Source organism: Amblyraja radiata, chromosome 10, assembly GCF_010909765.2.
Source record: "Amblyraja radiata isolate CabotCenter1 chromosome 10, sAmbRad1.1.pri, whole genome shotgun sequence".
In the NCBI taxonomy this organism is placed as follows: Eukaryota; Metazoa; Chordata; class Chondrichthyes; order Rajiformes; family Rajidae; genus Amblyraja; species Amblyraja radiata.
This window is the reverse complement of record NC_045965.1, coordinates 33,831,885-33,851,204: the sequence shown is the minus strand read 5'-3', so window position 1 is coordinate 33,851,204 and position 19,320 is coordinate 33,831,885. Positions and strand designations below refer to the sequence as shown.

At 41.2% G+C, this 19,320-nt stretch overlaps 1 protein-coding gene across 2 annotated transcripts in view; it reads left to right on the top strand.

The window, feature by feature from the left end:
- Window positions 1-19,320, top strand: part of mysm1 (Myb like, SWIRM and MPN domains 1) — a 70,687-nt gene that overhangs the window by 19,519 nt on the left and 31,848 nt on the right. For both annotated transcript variants that reach the window (XM_033028517.1, XM_033028518.1), the window contains exons 7-11: window positions 6,325-6,423; window positions 7,399-8,234; window positions 8,820-8,950; window positions 17,495-17,601; window positions 18,990-19,067. In XM_033028517.1, coding sequence (XP_032884408.1) covers window positions 6,325-6,423; window positions 7,399-8,234; window positions 8,820-8,950; window positions 17,495-17,601; window positions 18,990-19,067 — 1,251 coding nt within the window. The remainder of the gene's footprint in view (window positions 1-6,324; window positions 6,424-7,398; window positions 8,235-8,819; window positions 8,951-17,494; window positions 17,602-18,989; window positions 19,068-19,320) is intronic.

Below are 19,320 nucleotides of genomic sequence, written 5' to 3'. Positions count from 1 at the left end.
TTGTGACAACTTCGGTTTAAACCAACATCTGTAGTTTCTTCCAATACATACATTTAATGAAGTTTGGTTCTCTTCTTTGTTGGAGTAGTTGGGATACAGGAATACATCTTTGTAAACATTGTGTCCACAGAGTTCAATTCACCAAGCTTGATGGAATAAAAAATCCTCTCTTCGTTAAATTCCAAATTGCTCTGTGAAACTTGGGTGAGACAGTCCAAACAGGTTCAGAGTGCAGGAGCCAAAACCATTCTCAAATTGACAGTGCTACAGACTTATGGGTTATTTGGGAAAAGGTGCAGTAGGATATGTGTTGGAGAGTGATGTTATGCTATGGATTAGAGTGATGTCCATTTAACTAATGTTCTGTTTAATTTAGGCATTCATAATCCCATATTACGATCTTGAACTTTGAAATAAAATAAAGTTGTAATCATAATTTCTGACTACGTAAAACGTCAAAGGCAGAGATAGAGAAATTAACTACAATGAAAATGAGGCAAGAAAGGTGATTATAAATTTTAGTTTTTTAAAATTTTTGTTTAGTGAGAATAAGTACACATTTCCAAAGATAAACTTCAAAAATTTTAAATAAATCAAAAGAACTGAGAGGACTGAGTTTTTTCATTGTCATTCAAAATTGAACTAGCAGATCTTGTGTTAATTTGGATCAGTCCACTGATTTGAAACAAAAAATAATAGTAATTATTTGTTTATATATATATTTGACATTCTCCATAAAATTCTAGCCTATTGTAATCCCAAAGCAACATGATGTTTATCATTACACAGAAGTATAGGTACTCTCTAACCTACATAAAGGTCACGTTCTGTGAACTTGGTGACACTAGTCTAATTTTACGCAAATCGGAATCACCATCCCCATTCCCTGCCCAAAATGACTCACTGAGAGTATTAACTGTCTTGGCTGTGTCCAGGGCACTTTCTGTGGCGTGCAGCCTTTTCGGTAGGCACTGCTGCCTTTGCCGACTTGTGTCCCTTCTAGCCTTTGCCATGGCTAGGAATTTTTGCCATGCGCGGCCTTCTGGTTAAACGTTGCTGGCCTGTTTCCAATGAAAAATTGTAATTACAAACTATTTGATCGCACTACGGCTTGAGTACAGAATTGTTCACGTTAAGTGCGAATTTACGTGTCGCCTATTATGTAAGTCAGAGAGTGTCTGCATATAAATTATGCCTTGATTTATTGTGATAATTATGACCACCACCTTGAGTTGAAATCTGTAAAAAATAATGGCAATACCATTGTCCTGAATTAAAGATAGCTTAAATGCTGCTGCCACTTAGCCTTTGGTGACAATGTGATGGAGCATGGCAGCATGGGGTTGCAACAATTAATAATGATGCATCACAGCTCCAGGTTGCTGGGTTTGGTTGTCAACATGCACAGTATCCCCCCCTCGACTTCATCCAAGGACCCAAGCAGTCTTTCTAGGTGAGGCAGAGGTTCACCTGCACCTCCTCCAACCTCATCTATTGCAACCGCTGTTCTAGGTGTCAACTGCTCTACATCGGTGAGACCAAGCGCAGGCTTGGCGATCGCTTCGCCCAACACCTCCGCTCAGTTCGCATTAACCAACCTGATCTCCCGGTGGCTCAGCCCTTCAACTTCCCTGCCCATTCCGAATCCGACCTTTCTGTCCTGGGCCTCCTCCATGGCTAGAGTGAGTCCCACCAAGTGCAATTGGAGCAGCAGCATATCATATTTTGCTTGGGTAGTTTACACCCCAGCGGTATGAACATTGACTTCTCCAATTTCAGGTAGTCCTTGCTTTCTCCCTCCCCCTCCTCTTCCCAGCTCTCCCACAGCCCACTGTCTCCGCCTCTTCCTTTCTTCTTCCCGCCTTCCCGCCCCCCCCCCCCCACATCAAGAAGGGTCTCAACCCGAAACGTCACCTATTCCTTCGCTCCATAGATGCTGCCTCACCCGCTGAGTTCCACCAGCATTTTTGTCTACCTTCAATATCTGAGCATCCTCAGTGACTAGGTAGATAAAAATGCTGGAGAAACTCAGCGGGTGAGGCAGCATCTATGGAGCGAAGGAATAGGTGACGCTTCGGGTCGAGACCCTTCTTCAGACTGATGTGGGGGTGGTGGGGACGGGAGGAAGAGGCGGAGAACTGTCTTCAGAGAGAGGAGAACTTCTTCATGGTTGGCATACCTTGAGATTTCGCAGTGGAGTAGACAAAATGTTTAAGAAGGAACTGCAGATGCTGGAAAAATCGAAGGTAGAAAAATATGCTTGAGAAACACAGCGGGTGAGGCATCATCTAAGGAGCGAAGGAATAGGTGACGTTTTGCGTCGAGACCTTTCTTCAGACTGATGTGGAGGTGGTGGGGGCGGGAAGAATAAAGGAAGAGGCACAGAACTCTCTTTGGAGAGAGGAGGAGAACTTCTTCAGTGGCTTTGTGGGTTTCATTCGGATACTCTGATTTCTTTCCACATACCAAAGATATACAATTAGTTAGTTTACCACTGTGACATCTCTTAATATAGGTTAATGAGAACAAATTCAGAGTGGAATTATTGGGCATGTGTGAGAGAGAATAATTTGCAGGGGTACATGGAAATAAGGAGAGGGGAATGGGATTGCTTCCCTGAATGCAGACATGGACCAGATGGGCTAAATGTCCATCTCCTGTTCTCCAGTTCAGGGCAATAATTTAAACAATCAAATTCCAGGTATTTATGAGTCAGGCCTGCTATAAAGTTCTCTAAATATATTAAGCCCAGTTATATGAAGATTGGACAATTGTGTACAGCATTCCAAGCCAGAAGTGTTGCTTAGAAAATCTTTTGGCTCTTTAAAAAAATCATTTGAAATCTGTTTTAATTTCCATGCATTAAAAAATAAAAATACATTGTATAAGTTAATCATATATGTTTAAATAATTGTTTAGCACAAATGCTTAAAACATTAATTGCAAATTGGTTCCCGTTATGAGATGTCTTTGATGTAATGAAGTGCTCAGCCTGATTGATCACATCATAGCTGTTGGATGCCTGGAACATAAATATAGCACAGGATCAGGCCCTTCAGCCCACAATGGCTGTGCCGAATATGATGCCAAGATAAACTAACCTCATCTGCCTGCACACCAACCCTGGCAGCAAAATGGTCTCTGCACAATTTGAAAAAACAATTCTGGCAAAAAATGGTCTCTTTAAAATTTTCCCCTCTTACCTGAAAGCTATTGCCCCTCTTACCTGAAAGCTATGAAAGTCTTTCATATTTCCGTTGTGGAGAAAAAGGTTCTGAATGTCTATCCTATTTGACTCACAATTTTAGATACTGCTATCGGGTCTCCCCTCAACCTCTGGCATTCTAGAGAAAATAATCCAGATTTGTCGAACCTCTCCTTGGAGCTAATAACCCTTTAAACAAAAAATGCCTGACAGCTGCAAGTATTGGAAAAGGGGAAATTGTCCTCACTGAGGTCGCTAGTCCTTTGTGCAGAGGTCTCTGAGGTCAGAGGAACCACTTGTTTTGACATGACCGTGGCTTTCAAAAGCATTGCCAAAAATTAATTTATTGAATTAAAGGTACTTTATTGCCACTTTTACTTAGCTCTTGGTGACTTTGTCGTATGGCAAATTATAACTTTTAGTAATCTATTCTTGCATCGCTACTTGCTTTATAACGTCAAAGGCACAACATAGAAGTTTGCATATAATTTTAATTATATTTTTGGAATTGAGGTTGAGATAGATAGATATTTTGATGCAAATCATGTTAGGTGCATCATTTTACCCGCCCGAGGCACTTGCACTGTTGACTCACTCTATTTCAGTACAGCTGCATCCATTTAAAAATAAAATCAGAAACCATTTTAATTGTCAGTTTTGTGTTGCCATCCAAAATATCAATTTAACACTATTGTGGTTTTGTAAATATAATGGGATGACTGCACAATATAATAGATCATCAGAATAGTCTGTACATTACTGTGATGTTCACGTTGACACATTAATTGTAGGTACCTAAATCAACTGGAGATTCAAGTTCAAGACTTCGTTCTTGTATTAACAACCAACTTTTTGTAAAAACAAAATATTCTGATTAATTGTGGCCTTTATCATTCAAGTGTTAATGTGGGCTAATTATGTCAATAATATTAATATACATAATATTCAATGGAAATAATAAGCAATGATGGTTCTGGAAAAGGTTCCTTATGTTATTTTGGAGCATTCAAAGTCAAAGTAATGAAAGGACAATAGAATCAAATACACTAGGGAAATTGTCAATTTACTTATAATGGAGAACTATTGTGAGACTATTGCATTAATAATTTTTTGGGTGGTATCATGTCTAGCTGACTATAATTTGATATACCTTTCTAATAGTGTTTGCTTGGGAACACTGGATGAGACTTATTATTGATAAATTAGAAATAGGACATAATTTTGGTCTTTCTCCATTAAATTGTTCCATTTCATGTAACATGAAATGGAGACTGGTTTGCATTACTGCATTTATAATGAATCACTCAAGATGAGTAAAAACATATTTCTCTTCAAAAATCTATTTATACAGACATGTACTGTTGCTCCTGTATTATTCAGGAAATCAGTTGTCTTTCAATTATCCACATCACTGGAAATGTACAGAATCCACAAACAAGACTGCCCTGGCAGACCCATTGTTTCTCATCTCAATACCTTAGTTCCATCCTATCTCCCCTCCCCCCCCCCCACCCTTGTCCTGCCTTTTCAGAGCTACATCCAAGACACCTTGCATGCCTTGCAACAACTTTCAATTTCTAAGCTGCCATTTTAACTCCTCTTCCCATTTCCACAGCGACCTTTCAGGCCATACACAAACTGGAGGAATAACACCTCATATTCTGCTTGAGTAGCTTACAACCAAACGGTATAAACATTGAATTCTCCAATTATAGGTAACTAACCAAAAAAAAAAATTCCCTCCCTACCCCTGCTCCCCTCATGCTGGTGGCGCACTTAGACTCATAACCATTTCACCCCATCCTTCTCCACCTCCACCGATATCCCTTCCACATGCTTCACAATTCACACCTCTTCTGACTTTCTCGCCCCTTATCCTTTTCATCTCTGGATGTTGTCCAAAACATCTGCATTTCAACTCCCCACCCACATACCTGGCTTTGTTCCGCTCCTCCTCTTTTCCAGCTTTCTTCTCCCAGACCACAATCTGTCTGAAGAAAGGTCACAACCAGAAACTTCATCTATCCATCTTCTCCAGAAAATGAAAAGACAAAGTGCTGGAGTAACTCAGTGGTTCAGGCAACATGATCCACTGAGTTATTCCAGCACTTTGCCTTTTTATATAAATCAGCACCCCGTCATTTCATGTATCTCCTTTTACTAGACACAGTGAAGAAACCACTTAAATTTGCGAGAATGCATTTCATAAGTGCAATTTGGAATGGTATTTATCTGCCGCATACTCTGCTAATATGAATTGAATTACAAGCTTTAAGAACACAACGTGTCGAGTCCTGGTGATTTGCTGGAGGCCACCCCACATGAAATGGAGACAAACCTGTTCTGAAGGGACGTGGATTCTTAGCAGTCTGAATCGTTTAGACTGCTCAACACTGAATCATTTTCCAGAGCAGCGTCAAGCCTATTATGACAATAGTTTAACCCTATCCCTAGTCTCCTTTGACAGCTGTTTTGTGTATGTTTTTCCTCCATTTCCTAAGTGTCTGCCTTTCATATAATTTGACATGACTGGCAGTAAATTAGGTTGTCAAATTGCCCTAGTCATTTCAAATTTATAGGCACCTTTGTACAGAGAATTCACTTCAGCATGGCCAGAATAACTGTTTTCAGATGATTTTCAGAAATATTTTCAGATGGCAAAAATTATCCGGACCGTTTTTCAGACAAAGCAGTCTGACGAGGCCTGACCTGAAACATCACCTATCCATATCCTCCTGCACAGATGCTGCCTTACACATTGAATAACTTCAGCACTTTGTGTTTTAGACAAAAATAAAAGCTTTATTTTTGCAGATACAGGAACTCGAGTCTTGAGCAAAACACAAAGTGCTGGAGTAGCTCAGCAGGTCAGGTAGCAACTATGATGGAGATGCTGCCTGACCTGCTGAGTTACTCCAGCACTTTGTGTTTTGCTCAAAACTTTGTCTTGATTAGTCCTGCATGCAAATGATAATGTAGAACAAGAAGACAATGTGCTCTCATTGAAAATGATGAACTCTCTTACAGTAACTTAACCTCTGTCTTGCATTACTTTGATATATGGTTTTTTCACTGGTACATTAAGTATGAGTTATGAATATAATTTGTTTTCATTTCAGGCCCAGTTTGGTCGACGTTGGACAAAAATTGCAAAGCTGATTGAATCACGGACAGTTCTGCAGGTGAAAAGTTATGCCCGGCAGTATTTTAGGAGTAAGGTAAGCTTGGCCAAAGATAATTTTTATGAAAACCTTGTTGTTGGTGTCCTCTTAAAAAGATGCTGAATTTTGCTTGGATATCATGGAAGAGGTTCAATCATCAGGTACTTTGCCCACAGGACTATGGTCCAAGTGTTGGCTCTGTTTATGGTGAGAATTATAGAAAAGTAATTGGGTGGCATGGTGGTGCAGCGGTAGATTTGCTGTCTTACACGGCCAGGACACAGGATCGATTCTGACTACGGGTGCTGTCTGTACATAGTTTGTACATTTTCCCCGTCAGCAGCGTGGGTTTTCTGCGGGATGTCTGGATTTTCTCACACTCAAGTCATACAGGTTTGCAGGTTAATTGGCTTGGTATAATTGTAAATTGGACCTAGTGTGTGTAGGATAGCATTAGTGTGCGGGGATCGCTGGTCGGTGCAGACTTGGTGGGCGTGCTGTTTCCGCGCTGTATCTCTGAATATTCCAAAGGATTCAAGATGGCAGCTTACTCATCTAATGATGGCATATAGGAATTTCTAAAAGAATCTCATTTAACTTCTGTGCCCTAGCTTGGATCCACTGTAGTCAATTGTAGCCTATAGAAAATCATTGCAGCTTGAAACAATTTGGGCTGGACTCTAGGACAACTGGTCTGTAAAATAGGGAAAGTGTGTAGAAAGGAACTGCAGATGCTGGTTTATGCCGAAGATAGACACAAAGTGCTAGAGTAGGTCAGGCAGCAAATCTGGGGGAAAAGGATGGCTGAGGTTTGGGGGGGGGGGATCCCTTCTTCAGACTGAAAGTAGGGTGGAGGGAACCTGAGGTAATAAAATGGCAAAACAAAGCAAGGCCAGCAACAAACGATGAAGGAAGGTGGAGCTCTAAAATTGTGAAACTATATTGAAGAGTAAACATGAATGAGTAGTATTAGATAAAAGATTGGAACTTTAAATCTTTCCTATGACATTTGTTTTGTTTTAAATTTTGTAGGCAAAAACTGAAACACCTGTGACAGAGGCAACTATCTGGACTCCTAAAACAATGTTTGCTTCTGATAATGAAGCCAGACATTTGAAGATAGGACCAGAGTACGGCGGCTCTACGGCATTACAAGGTCAGGTTTTTCCCACTATCAATGCTGTTAAAATTGAGCATATGTCTGATGATGAAGATGTGGATGTCTTGGATGAAACAGATAGTGACTGTGAAGGCCTTCCTCAGCACAAAGAAGCAAAAACTCTATTTGATTCAAAGATGAATGAACCCGAGGGGAATAGTCAAGGTTACAGTGTTTCTGGACCAGATGAATCTTTGCTTATTTCCTCCACTCCTACTGTGACCTTGCAATCGTGTCTTCAGATTTTAGATGAACAGGAAATATCCAATGATAATAAGACAAATAGTAGTAACACTGACAATATACTGTCTACGATTGATGACAGTAAAGAAAATGAAACAACACTAATAGCAGCCAAGGAAGACTTTTTGGGCTGCACCAATTGTGACCATGCTCTGGATACGATGAGTGAAGAATTAGTAAAGCAAGTACCAGAATTTCTAGAATTTAAGCAATTCGAAGAAAAGGAATTTCAAAATGATAATTGTGAATATAATGTGGCAGAATCAGTTTGTGAAATGGAAGTGGATGAAGAGATCTGTGATAGTGAAGAAGGGGAGATATTGAAACCCCCTGCACAAGAAGTAATATTGGACAAAAATTTGATTACAAAATATGAGAAACAGGCTATTCCTGAGTTTTTTGAAGGCCGATCATCAAAAACACCAGAACGCTTTCTGAAAATACGCAACTACATTCTGGATCAGTGGTAAGAGAAATTGGGTTTAAACCCATTTTCAAAATATTGACAATAAAATGTAACATTTTAATGTGATTGTTTTGTTACTTTTGGAAAAACCCTGAAATCAAACCAAAAAAAGCTGATTTTATGAATTTGTATAAATAATATTACTTTATAACTTGGTCAGAAAAACATTTATTTGCATATTTAGAATTTTTTTTAATGGTATAACTTTTTGATTAGAATTCGTCATGCTTCGTATCAATTTAAAGATTGAAATGAAGGATAGTATTTCTTAAGGCTTCCACAATTATACCAGGAAGTTATCAATGTGAATTTTACTGTGCAGAGCAGTAAGTACATCAGAGAATTTTCCCTTGAATCCTCTTATTTCTGTCTCATTTGGGATATCCTTTGTCATGCACTAACAAGTAATGCAATGCAAACATTTACCAGTCCTGTTCTGAATCATTTGGATTAGTGACAGATATATTCACCTTCTCCATCACTGCTAACAAGTACTGGAACAACTTGACAAGTAGCACAAGTAGTTATGGAATGCTGCACTAGTCAGAATGTTTAGATGGATGATGATGTGTTTTGGACTTTCAGGGACAAATGTAAACCCAAATACCTGAATAAAACATCAGTGCGTCCTGGGCTGAAAAACTGTGGAGATGTGAATTGTATTGGACGGATACACACGTACTTGGAGCTAATTGGAGCTATAAATTTTGGCTGTGGTAAGCTTGTTCCACATTTCATTTTGGAGAAATTTAGTTGTAAATACTCAATTTGAATATATTTAACAGTCTACTTTCCTAAAGCTGTTGGTATGAAGCTGAGGAGAAGAATCCCACTTAAAACAAACTTTGTGGGAAATAGTTTCCATACTCTTTTTATGGTATTAACGTTTGACCCCATTTCAAAAAATATCGATTTTCTGAAAAATGGTTTGTTTCCCTATTCTTTTTTATAATTTTTTATTTTTGTTTCTTTTCAGTAATTTTTTAAATGTATGTGAGCATGTGGGTTTGGAAACAGGTGAGGGTTAAGTGTACTGACATTGAAAGCGTACTGCAAAGCCTTACCAACCAGCTAGATTCCTCCTATCTCAAGTGTATCAACCTGTATGCAAACAAACCCCATCACTCCTCCTTCTACACAATGGCAGCAATATTTATCTTAGTTTGTACATTTATCAATGTGCCTGGGTTTTTTTGAATTTATGGGACTCATTAGTGTATGCCGGATGATAACATAACAACATTGGAGCTCACTGAAGTGCGTCCATTTAGAAATTCCTGCAAGCTCACAATTACTTCTATTACCGGAGAGTGATTTTGTTCACAGAACCTGTGAAGGCTGACTTAGTTTACCTTTGGTATTTATAAATTTGAAATTACCGTGTGTTCTGTACTTCAAAGCTCTGACCGGACACATCAACATAGCACCAGCTATGCTGACGTCCTTCAGATGAGGATCATGATGAGAGCAGCAGGAGCAGCAATTGCCTCCACCACAGACCTCCATCTCCACAAGGGGGAGGGATCCACCGAGAAATGCAGTTGGTAGAGCACATACCTCAGCATGTCAACACCATTATCTCAAGTGATGATGCAGACATTTCCAGCCACTGGAATAAGACCTGCTTCCAATTAGATCTTGAAACAATACTTCACCATAGTTGACAAAGTCACCACTCGCCCCGACTACCTGTCCTCAGGAGCATTCCAAGTCTCTGGTGGAAATATTTGCACTTCCTATAATAGGCAGCACACAAATAAATAAGATGGGTAACTAAAGTGTGTTTACTGGGATTGGTAATTATAACATCTTTGACTGCATTGGGACCAGTCAGAATGATTTAATGGTTGGTTTTGTTGCACTGGTCTTTTCACAGATGCCGTATGTAATTAGCTGCTTGCAGGTGACAGTTAATGTATATCCACAGGCAGCTGCTGTAAACCACACAAAGAATTTCATGTAGGTCTGCAAAAGATTCTCAGGCATGCCATGTCCTCTGGCAGTCCATCATACCTGATCTCTTTCTACCTCTTAGCTGACTACTTGGAAACAAGGAAATGCCTTCATATACATGGCTCAAGTATCCACGGATATGTGCAAGTGCGCTTTGACATTGTAATATACATCATTAAATAAGCTTGGTAGCTGAAGTGATCTTGCAGCAGCAAAATTTAAACCATACAGTCATAAAGCGCAGCAGCAGCACAACATGTTTATGTTTACCATCATGTTCCTCAAGAGAAAGAGTTAGATATAGCTCTTAGGGCTAATGGAATCGAGGGATATGGGGAGAAAGTAGGAATGGGATACTGATTTGGGATAATCAGCCATGATCATATTGAATGGCAGTGCTGGCTCGAAGGGCTGAATGACCTATTCCTGCACCTATTTTCTATTTTATTTTCTTGAATGACCCAGTGGTCATTTGTCTGATGTTTCAGTTACTTATAGTGTCACTGCCATTGAATGTATGAATGGACTAGAGATAAATATTCCAATGTGCGCCCCTTTCTTAAACAGGCAATTGTGTTCAGTCCAGAATCTGGGAAAGTGGTACCCATTTCCTTGCCATTCACTTCTGTGACATTACCCAGCCATACCCTCTTGAATCCTATGCCTCTAATCAACAAATACAATTATCTCTGCAATTCCAAGTATCTGCATTATGGCATCCAAAAGCATAAACCGAGCAAGAAAAGATCATTTCTTCAACGACACTCTGTAATCTCTTTTTCCCATGTGCTGCTGTCAATTTAAATGTTAGAATTAAATTGATACATTCAAGTTATTGTTCAACCTAGACAACATGGTTGCTGGAAATAACACTTACAAGCCGGTACAGCTAAACTGCACTAACATGTGAGTTTCCAGAAATGTATTGGAGTCCCTCGTTCTCTTCCCTTAGCCCTCTGTCCCAATACATTAGCAAGATAAAATTCATCCCAGAAAATCCTTTAGGCTCGGTGACATTGCAACTGCGTCTGATATTTCCTTTGGGTGGTGCTGTGACTCAATTTTTGGCATGTTCCTGCAGAGGGTTGAAGTGTGCTGCAGTTCTGCATGGCACGTAATATACCCTGGAATTGGGGTATATTAGAGATTAAAAAGTGGGCTGATGAAAATTAGAAATGGCAGATGAAAATAGAAAATATTAGAAATATCTGTGGGCTAAGATATGGACTTCCAAACCCTCCGCCTTTATTTCTTGATGCTGGGGAATAATACCTAACTTGTATTAGGTCTCACAGAGTTAGAGCTATACAGTGTGAAAGCAGGCCCTTCAGCCTAACTCATCCATGCCGACCAAGTTGCTTGTGCCTCGTCCATATCCGTCTATCTATGTGGCTGTTCAAATGCCTTTTAAATGTTGGAATGGTAAGAACCTTTACCCTTTCCTCATTCCATTTACACAGCACCCTCTGTGTGAAAAAAATGTAAAATATGTTGTTCAGATTTTACACGATGAAATGATGCAGCTATGCGATTTGTCAGCTCTTTGTCTTTGTTGCCCTCAGTCTGCCCACTGTCTATGCTCGAGTTGGCAAACACAAAGCCAATGTTAGCAGCACCCAGCCAAGGGAATTGTTTGTTCACAGAATTACAAAGCCCTGTGTTGTAACAAATCTGACTTGGGATTTGGGAGTACTCTCCGCATTCCATTTTAAGGAGAAACTAATGGGCCTGTCCCACTTAGGCGACTTTTTAGGCGACTGCAGGAGTCTATGCAGTCGCCACATGTTCGTGGGTGGTTGTCGGGGAGTCGCCTTCATGGTCGTGAGGAGTTCCCGCATTCTGGGAACTAATCGCGGCTCACTATGGTCGCCGCAAATTTTTCAACATGTTGAAAAATTAGCGACTAGAATGAAGCTGCCATGGAGAGTAGCGAGAATTCTCATGCCGTAGGTGGGTCGCCAGGAGGTCCTAGTGGGTTGCCAGGAAGGCGAAGGTTCTCGTAGGTTCTCGTAGGTTGTAGCCGGTGCTGGCCGGTGAATTTCATTGGCTCATTGGGGGATAAAAACGTAAGCAATAATTTTCAGAACCAAGCATAACCGATGTTAAATGTCCGTCAAACTTCAGAGCCGTGTATCTCTGGCTTCTTAAAAGTTGTCTCCACTCCTTCTCCTCCCCCCCTCCTCCCTCCCCCTCCCCCCCTCCTCCTTCCCCCTTCCTCTCCTCCCCCCCCCCTCCCTCCCCCCCCCCCCCCTCCTCCAACCCACCACTCTTTTAAAGGACTTACCGTACATTGTGCTTTGGCCGTCTTAATTACAGCGACAACCTTCCTGTTCATTGCGGTGTGTGTCTGTATCACCATGGCTTTGCACCGTGTGAATTTAAGACAGTGCTCCCCCCCCGCTTGCCCTGTCCCCCGCCTGCGGTGTGTGTGTGTGTGTGTGTGTGTGAGTGTTTTCCACTCTGACAGTCGCCGTTCCAGTTGCTGCTTTTTCAGGCGACTGCCGGCAACATGACAGTCACCTGAAAAATCGCCTAAATGGGACAGGCCCATAAGGTGCCCAATTAATTTTGTTTGTTGTATTAATCAGGAATTTCTAGTATAAATTAATATAGTAAAGTGACAGTCTTCTAATATCTCTTCTTGCTGTATTATCAGTGATTACCAGCTGTCTCCTTTTTTATTCCATCAGCTCTGGAATCACGCTGTTCTTCATGCTGTTTAAACACTTCCATCAGCATGATTCTCATAACCCCAAATCCTGCAACTGTTTTAATATCAATTAAACTGATTTAAAATATTATTTGGCATTAAAAATGTTTCTGAACATTTATTTAATCAAATTGTTATTCGGTGGATAGAGGAGATATTTAAAACTGGAAGTTTAGCGGGTGGCACAGCGGTAGAGTTGCTGCCTTACTGCGCTTACAGCGCTAGAGACACGGGTTCGATCCCTATTATGGATGCAGTCTGTACGGAGTTTGTACGTTCGCTCCGTGACCGCCTGGGTTTTTTCAGGAAACTTCAGTTTTCTCCCACACTCCAAAGACGTAAAGGCTTGTAGGTTAATTGGCTTGGGAAAAATGTAAAGTTGCCCCTAGTGTATGTAGGATAGCGTTAATGTTCGGGGATCGCTGGTTGGTGCGGACTCAGTGGGCTGAAGGGACCGTTTCCGCACTGTATCTCTAAACTAGTAATTTTTAATTCAAATCTTCTAAGTGTTCCAGTTAAATGTTACTACAGGTGCACAACCTTTTATCCGAAGATCCAAATAACGAAAACCTCCGAATAGCGGCCATTTTTTCGGTCCTTGAAGAAAGGTCCTTGAAAACGTTCACTGAGGGCGGCCCGCAGAGGTGACAGCGGAACCTCCGGTCGGTCCTCGAAGAAAGGGGAACTAAATCCCCATTCATAAAAGAGAAGATGAGGGTATATTGCGCGGGAGGGTTAATAATTGACAATATGCTGCTGCCTGCCCGCTAAGTTAAAAAGTTCCCACGGTAGACTCACGATATACAGTGTTTCGTGAGTCTTGCGTGGGAACTTTTTAACTCAGCGGGGCAGGCAGCAGCAGATTGTCGCTCCCTTCAGTTTCACCCCACCTACACCCCTCTGCTTCCCGGCCATGTGTGTGACCCCTTCCCTCCCCTCTCCAGCTCCCCGCCCATTGCACCGGCGCGGGGGCTTCGCACTGTCTTCACGTCGGCGATTGCAGCAGGACCGTGCCAGGACCAATTGGACACCGACCACCAGGCCCACCGCAAGCACGGAGATCCCAGAGACCCACAGCCAACAGCAGCCCAGCCCAGCCCCACTCCAACTACAGAGGAACCTGGGTTGCGGATGACGGGGCGCAGCTCGGGGCGTCGTAGGGGCCCATCGGGGAGCGGCCACTCAAAGCCACGCCGGGAGATGTGGGGCCCTGCCCCGGTTCTTGATGTTGGAGCCCCCGGCGGGCGCTAGCAAGTCCGCGGCAATTTACAGCCGCGCCGGGCGTTGTAAGGCCCCCCTCCAGGTCACTCTCAACCTCTATGATGTTTGCTCTCAACCCCGTAATTCGGGCGGGAGAAGTCGCCGCTGCCGGTGCCCCGCAAAGCAGTCTCCCACCGGAGACCCGCGAGCTCCCGGTGTCACCATCCACCGGAGTCGGGTCGCAGCAGCTCGCCCCCGCAGCTCTCCACGCTCCAAAGCTGGCTAGCTCCACGGAGGTAGGTCCGTAGGTCCACAGCTCCCACCGCCGCCCACCGACCCCCAGGCCCACTGCAAGCACGGAGATCCCAGAGACCCACAGCCAGCAGCAACTCCAGCCCAGCCCCGCTCCAACTCCAGAGGAACACGTAGGGGCAGAAGCTGATGGTGTGCAAGGTACGTCTTGTTCTTGGGGTGGCGGATGAGGGGGCACAGCTCGGGCTGTGGGCGAACTGCCACTTGTCGCTGTAGCGGCCAAAGATCATAGAGGAGCTCCTCTATGATCTTTGGTAGCGGCCCATCGGGGAGCGGATTCCTCTGGAGTTGGAGGGGGAGGGGGGTATTGTGCTGTTTGATCGCCCCCTGCTATCCCAGGGACAGGGAGACACAGCGGCTTTTTAGACTGGTGGGCAATCACTTCCAAAGTTCTGCCCACACAGTCAGTACACTTCTCCTACACTGTATTTCATACAAACATTTATTCTGCAAGAAAAAACGACATTGAAGACTCAAACTCGCGATCGAGTAACTGCCAGGATCAAGGCGCAAACTCGCGACCTTGCGGATATGAGCCGAGCACTCTACCACTGAGCCAGCCATTAAAATCTACGCTAAAAAATTTCCATTCCGAAGACCGACAAATTCTGAATTACGAAAAGTGTCTGGTCCCAAGGCTTTCGGATAAAAGGTTGTGCACCTGTACTTTTATTCCGCACCAAAATATTAGGTTTGAAACTTGCATCTGACATTCTAACAGCTGTTTTTCCACTGATATATGTTGAAGAATTATTTTATTAGAATACATTAACTTTTAAATTATTAATACAGCTTAAATGAGATGTGTGAGGCAATTTTCTTTGCACAGAGTGTCTTGAATGTGCTACTGGCAGTAGTGGTTGAAGCAGATACATTAGTGGCATGTAAAATACTTAATATGGATATGCAGGGAACAGAGCGGAGTGGGTTATGTGCAGGTAGACAAGTGATGGTCTTGGCATCATGTTCGGAACAAACATTGAGTCGAAGGGCCTGATCTTGTGCTACACTGTTCTATGTGCTAAATCAAGAATCTGTACAATATAATCACTAAATCCTAAATTACAGAAGATTCACCAGAAATGCGACTCTTGGTGGCTGAGTAATGCCCCACCCACATTCAGTAAAACTCAGATAATCCACTATTCAGTTTTTCCGATACCTGATGATTGGGCACAGGACTGACCAGGTGATGTTTACCATGCTGTCTTTTAACCCATGAGGACCTTATTCCTGTGCTCCCTCTAAACTTACTGGAGATTGTTTCCACTGCTCTTTATGAAGTTACCTGGGTCCCGTTTCAAGCACTTATTTCAAACACTCACAAAAAAAACACATTTCTCTTCAGACTACAATCAGTCTGAAGATGGGTCCCGACCCAAACTGCCACCTGTAAATGTTCTTCAGAGATGCTGCCTGACCTGCTGAGGTACCCCGGCACTTTGTGTCTAAACTTAAAGGGAAACTTCCTGTTCTCACTTTAAACTGTGGCCCTTTTTCCAGCGCTTTTAGAGTTTAGAGATACAGCGTGGAAACAGGCGCTTCACCCCACCCAAGTCCATGCCGATTATTAATCACCCACACACAATGTCCATGTTATCCCATTTTTGCATCTTACACATTAGGGCCAATTTGCAGAAGCCAATTAACCTACATACCTGCACACCTTTTGAATGTGGGAGGAAACCGGATCACCTGGAGAAAACCTAAGTGGTCAGAAGGAGAACGTACAGACTCTGCACAAACAGCACCCGTAGTCAGGATCAAACCAAGGTCTCTGGCAAGCGAGCTGTACTGCTGCGCCACCTTGCATCCCTTATATTCTCACCGGAATCTGCTTCCACACTAATTATAAATTCACCTGGGCTTCATTCTCACATTCCGTTTAAATTCACGGCGACCCCATTTGCATTTGGGATATTATTTGGAATAACATGCATTAGTTCTGAAAATCTGCCATTTTGCGCCATCAAGTTGGAAATTTACTACAGAGCATAGTAATTACCTCTTTAAAAAAAACTATTGACGATGATTTTTACAAATCAATTTTTCTCCTCTTCCCATCTGAAAGCACGGTCCAGATAATTCTGCCACAATGTGTGTTTTCACAATGTTGGCTGTAATAAAGCATGATTAATGAATCAGGGAATACTACTTATGTTACATGGGCCGAATTGGTTATAACCTAATTTTGATTGGGAACTTGAGAATCACTTAAAGGTGAATTAGGAAATTGACAAGTAAGAATAAAGCTGCCAGGGAAAAATCAGTTGAGGGAAAAAAAATTGTTGGTGTCATTTCCCTTTGGTAACTAGATGCCATTGTCTCTTAAGAACATTGTCGGTTTCACCTCGGATGATCATTGAACCTCATAAGCAATCGCTCCTATTAAAGTTTTAGTATTTTTAGCTAGTAATAACAAAAATAGACATATTGTATTAAGAAGACCTTTACTTTTGTAAATTGCAAGTCTGAAACACTCTAGCTTCCTAACCCCCTTTTCACAATGACATAATTGTTTTTTATTACGCAGTTTTCTATGACATAACGATTCTTAGGCATGCGTCTATTGTGTTATTGCAGAAATACTTGTACCATGATATATTAATATGATGCCAAATAACTTATCTATTTATGATATTGATTAATGTGTGTTGCCATGACCTCAATAGATATGCCATTTGGATAATATTTTTTAATAACCAGAATTATGTTTCCAACAGTAGGTGGTAGTAATCGGGTATAAGAATCTGGTCAGGATTTACAATTGCTCTCCTTCAAATGCCTGTGTTTGTGTGCATGTATGTGCTCAACATTGCGATGTGAGAGTATTATTCTGATCTTATTTCTTGACAGCATAAATGCAGCGTTATAAGTTGTTCTAATTTTAGTAGTGATGGAAAATTCATTTTAAAAATTACCGCTGATACACAGTGATAGCTTTACAAATTGAATTTTACTTTTTGTTGAAGCTCTCATTGAAATTCCATAGAAATCTAAATCTGAACTCTACATTTTAGAGGCACAAAATACAGGTTTTAATGTTTTTTTTTGTGAAATTACTTAGTCCTGTTCATTTCAATAGAACAAGCAGTATATAATCGACCACGGCCTGCAGATCGAACCCGCAATAGAGAAGAAGGGAAGGACAGTGTACAGACCTACATGCTTGCTCAGAGATTGCAGTCAATGGTGAGTTGAATGTAGATGGTAATTGAAGCACCACACTGCAGCAGCCTTTTATACCAAAACTATTCAAATAAAATTAGTTTTAACATATCTTGATGAATCATAGAATTTTACAGCCATTCATGTCATTGCCCCCATTCCCTCATAATATTTCATAATTCATGTTAAACCAGAATCACCAACCTATTAACTTAGGAAAAGTATTAAATGTAATTCATCATTGGTTAGACTGGCCATGAATGAGTGATGCTTTATAGTCTGAACTTGTGTTCTGTTGTATCCTGTCTGTAACTTTACTGGCTTAGCCCGTATAAAGTTTTGAATTGCAGAAGTTGATGTTGAAAAATGGCAAATGCTTTTTAAGGTCTCTACTCTCAACAGTATGCTCTCCTTATTTCCCATAATACATATATATATTATTTATATTTTATTTATTTTCTTCTCTTTCAGTAATTTTAAAATTAAGTAATCACTTCAAAAATAAGCTTTGTATTCTGAAGTGTTTCTTCTCGAAATGTACCTCTTTTTATCATTTCCCTTTCTACTGCATGTACAGCACTGATCTGTCACATATTTGTCAACTGGTGGGGGAATAAAAGTTCACTACTGTTTCAAAACTATGCATAAATTTGAGAATTCATGACTTTTATTCCACTGAAAAGAAATCATTATAAATAAACAAAACTTTTTTCCCCTCTATTCTATTACAACTGCTGGCAAATGTCTTGTTCAAATTCAAATTTCAAATTCTTGATTAATACAGGTGTCGGGGGATATGGGGAGATGGCAGGAGAATGGAATTGTGAGAGAAAGGTAGATCAGCAGTGATTGTTTGGCAGAGTAGACATGATGGGCCGAATGACCTAAATCTTCTCTTATAAATTAAGAACATAAACTTATGAATTAGACATAACCCATTTCTTTCATACTTTGTGCCTCAATTGATTAAAACTATAACCTCTTGTTTTATGGTTCTTTCACCCTATATTATAATGATTAAAGGTACACAAAAATGCTGGAGAAACTCAGCGGGTGCAGCAGCATCTATGGAGCGAAGGAAATAGGCAACGTTTCGGTTCTTCTTCAGACTAATGATTAATGTCTATTCACTTACACTGTTAGCCTAGATCCTTCAGGATATACTTCCTCTAAATTATTCTTTTTTCTGAATTCCAAGTTGTGCACAATATATCTGATTGGCTGAGAACACCATACTTTTGGTAATTGCTTTGATGGCGTGTTATTTAGACTGACTTGTTGTCTCAGCAAAAAGGGCAGGCTGCTGTGGAGATTAAAATATTGCTTGAAGGGAAGTATGCACTTGACTTTACAGATTTTTTATAAATGCATTGGATATCATTTTACATGTTGTCATTCCTTATTTATTGCAGCGTACCAGAAGACGACGTGTGCGAGACCCTTGGGGGAATTGGCGTGAAGCAAAGGATTTGGAGGGACAAACCTTTGAGGTACTTAAAGGGGCTTGCAATGAATGATCGGACCTCCTGTTTTATTAAAACATCTTGCGTGTTGGGTGTGCATGTTTATATTTGCTGGGTATTCACTGTGTACTATACTAACTACAGAGAATTGAAATAATGCATTTGCCTCAATTTGGAAGAAATACACCATAGTTCAGAGTAAGTTTCCAAATTTATAAATCATGTACAGTGCCCTCCATAATGTTTGGAACTAAGACTCATTAATTTGTACTCCACAAAT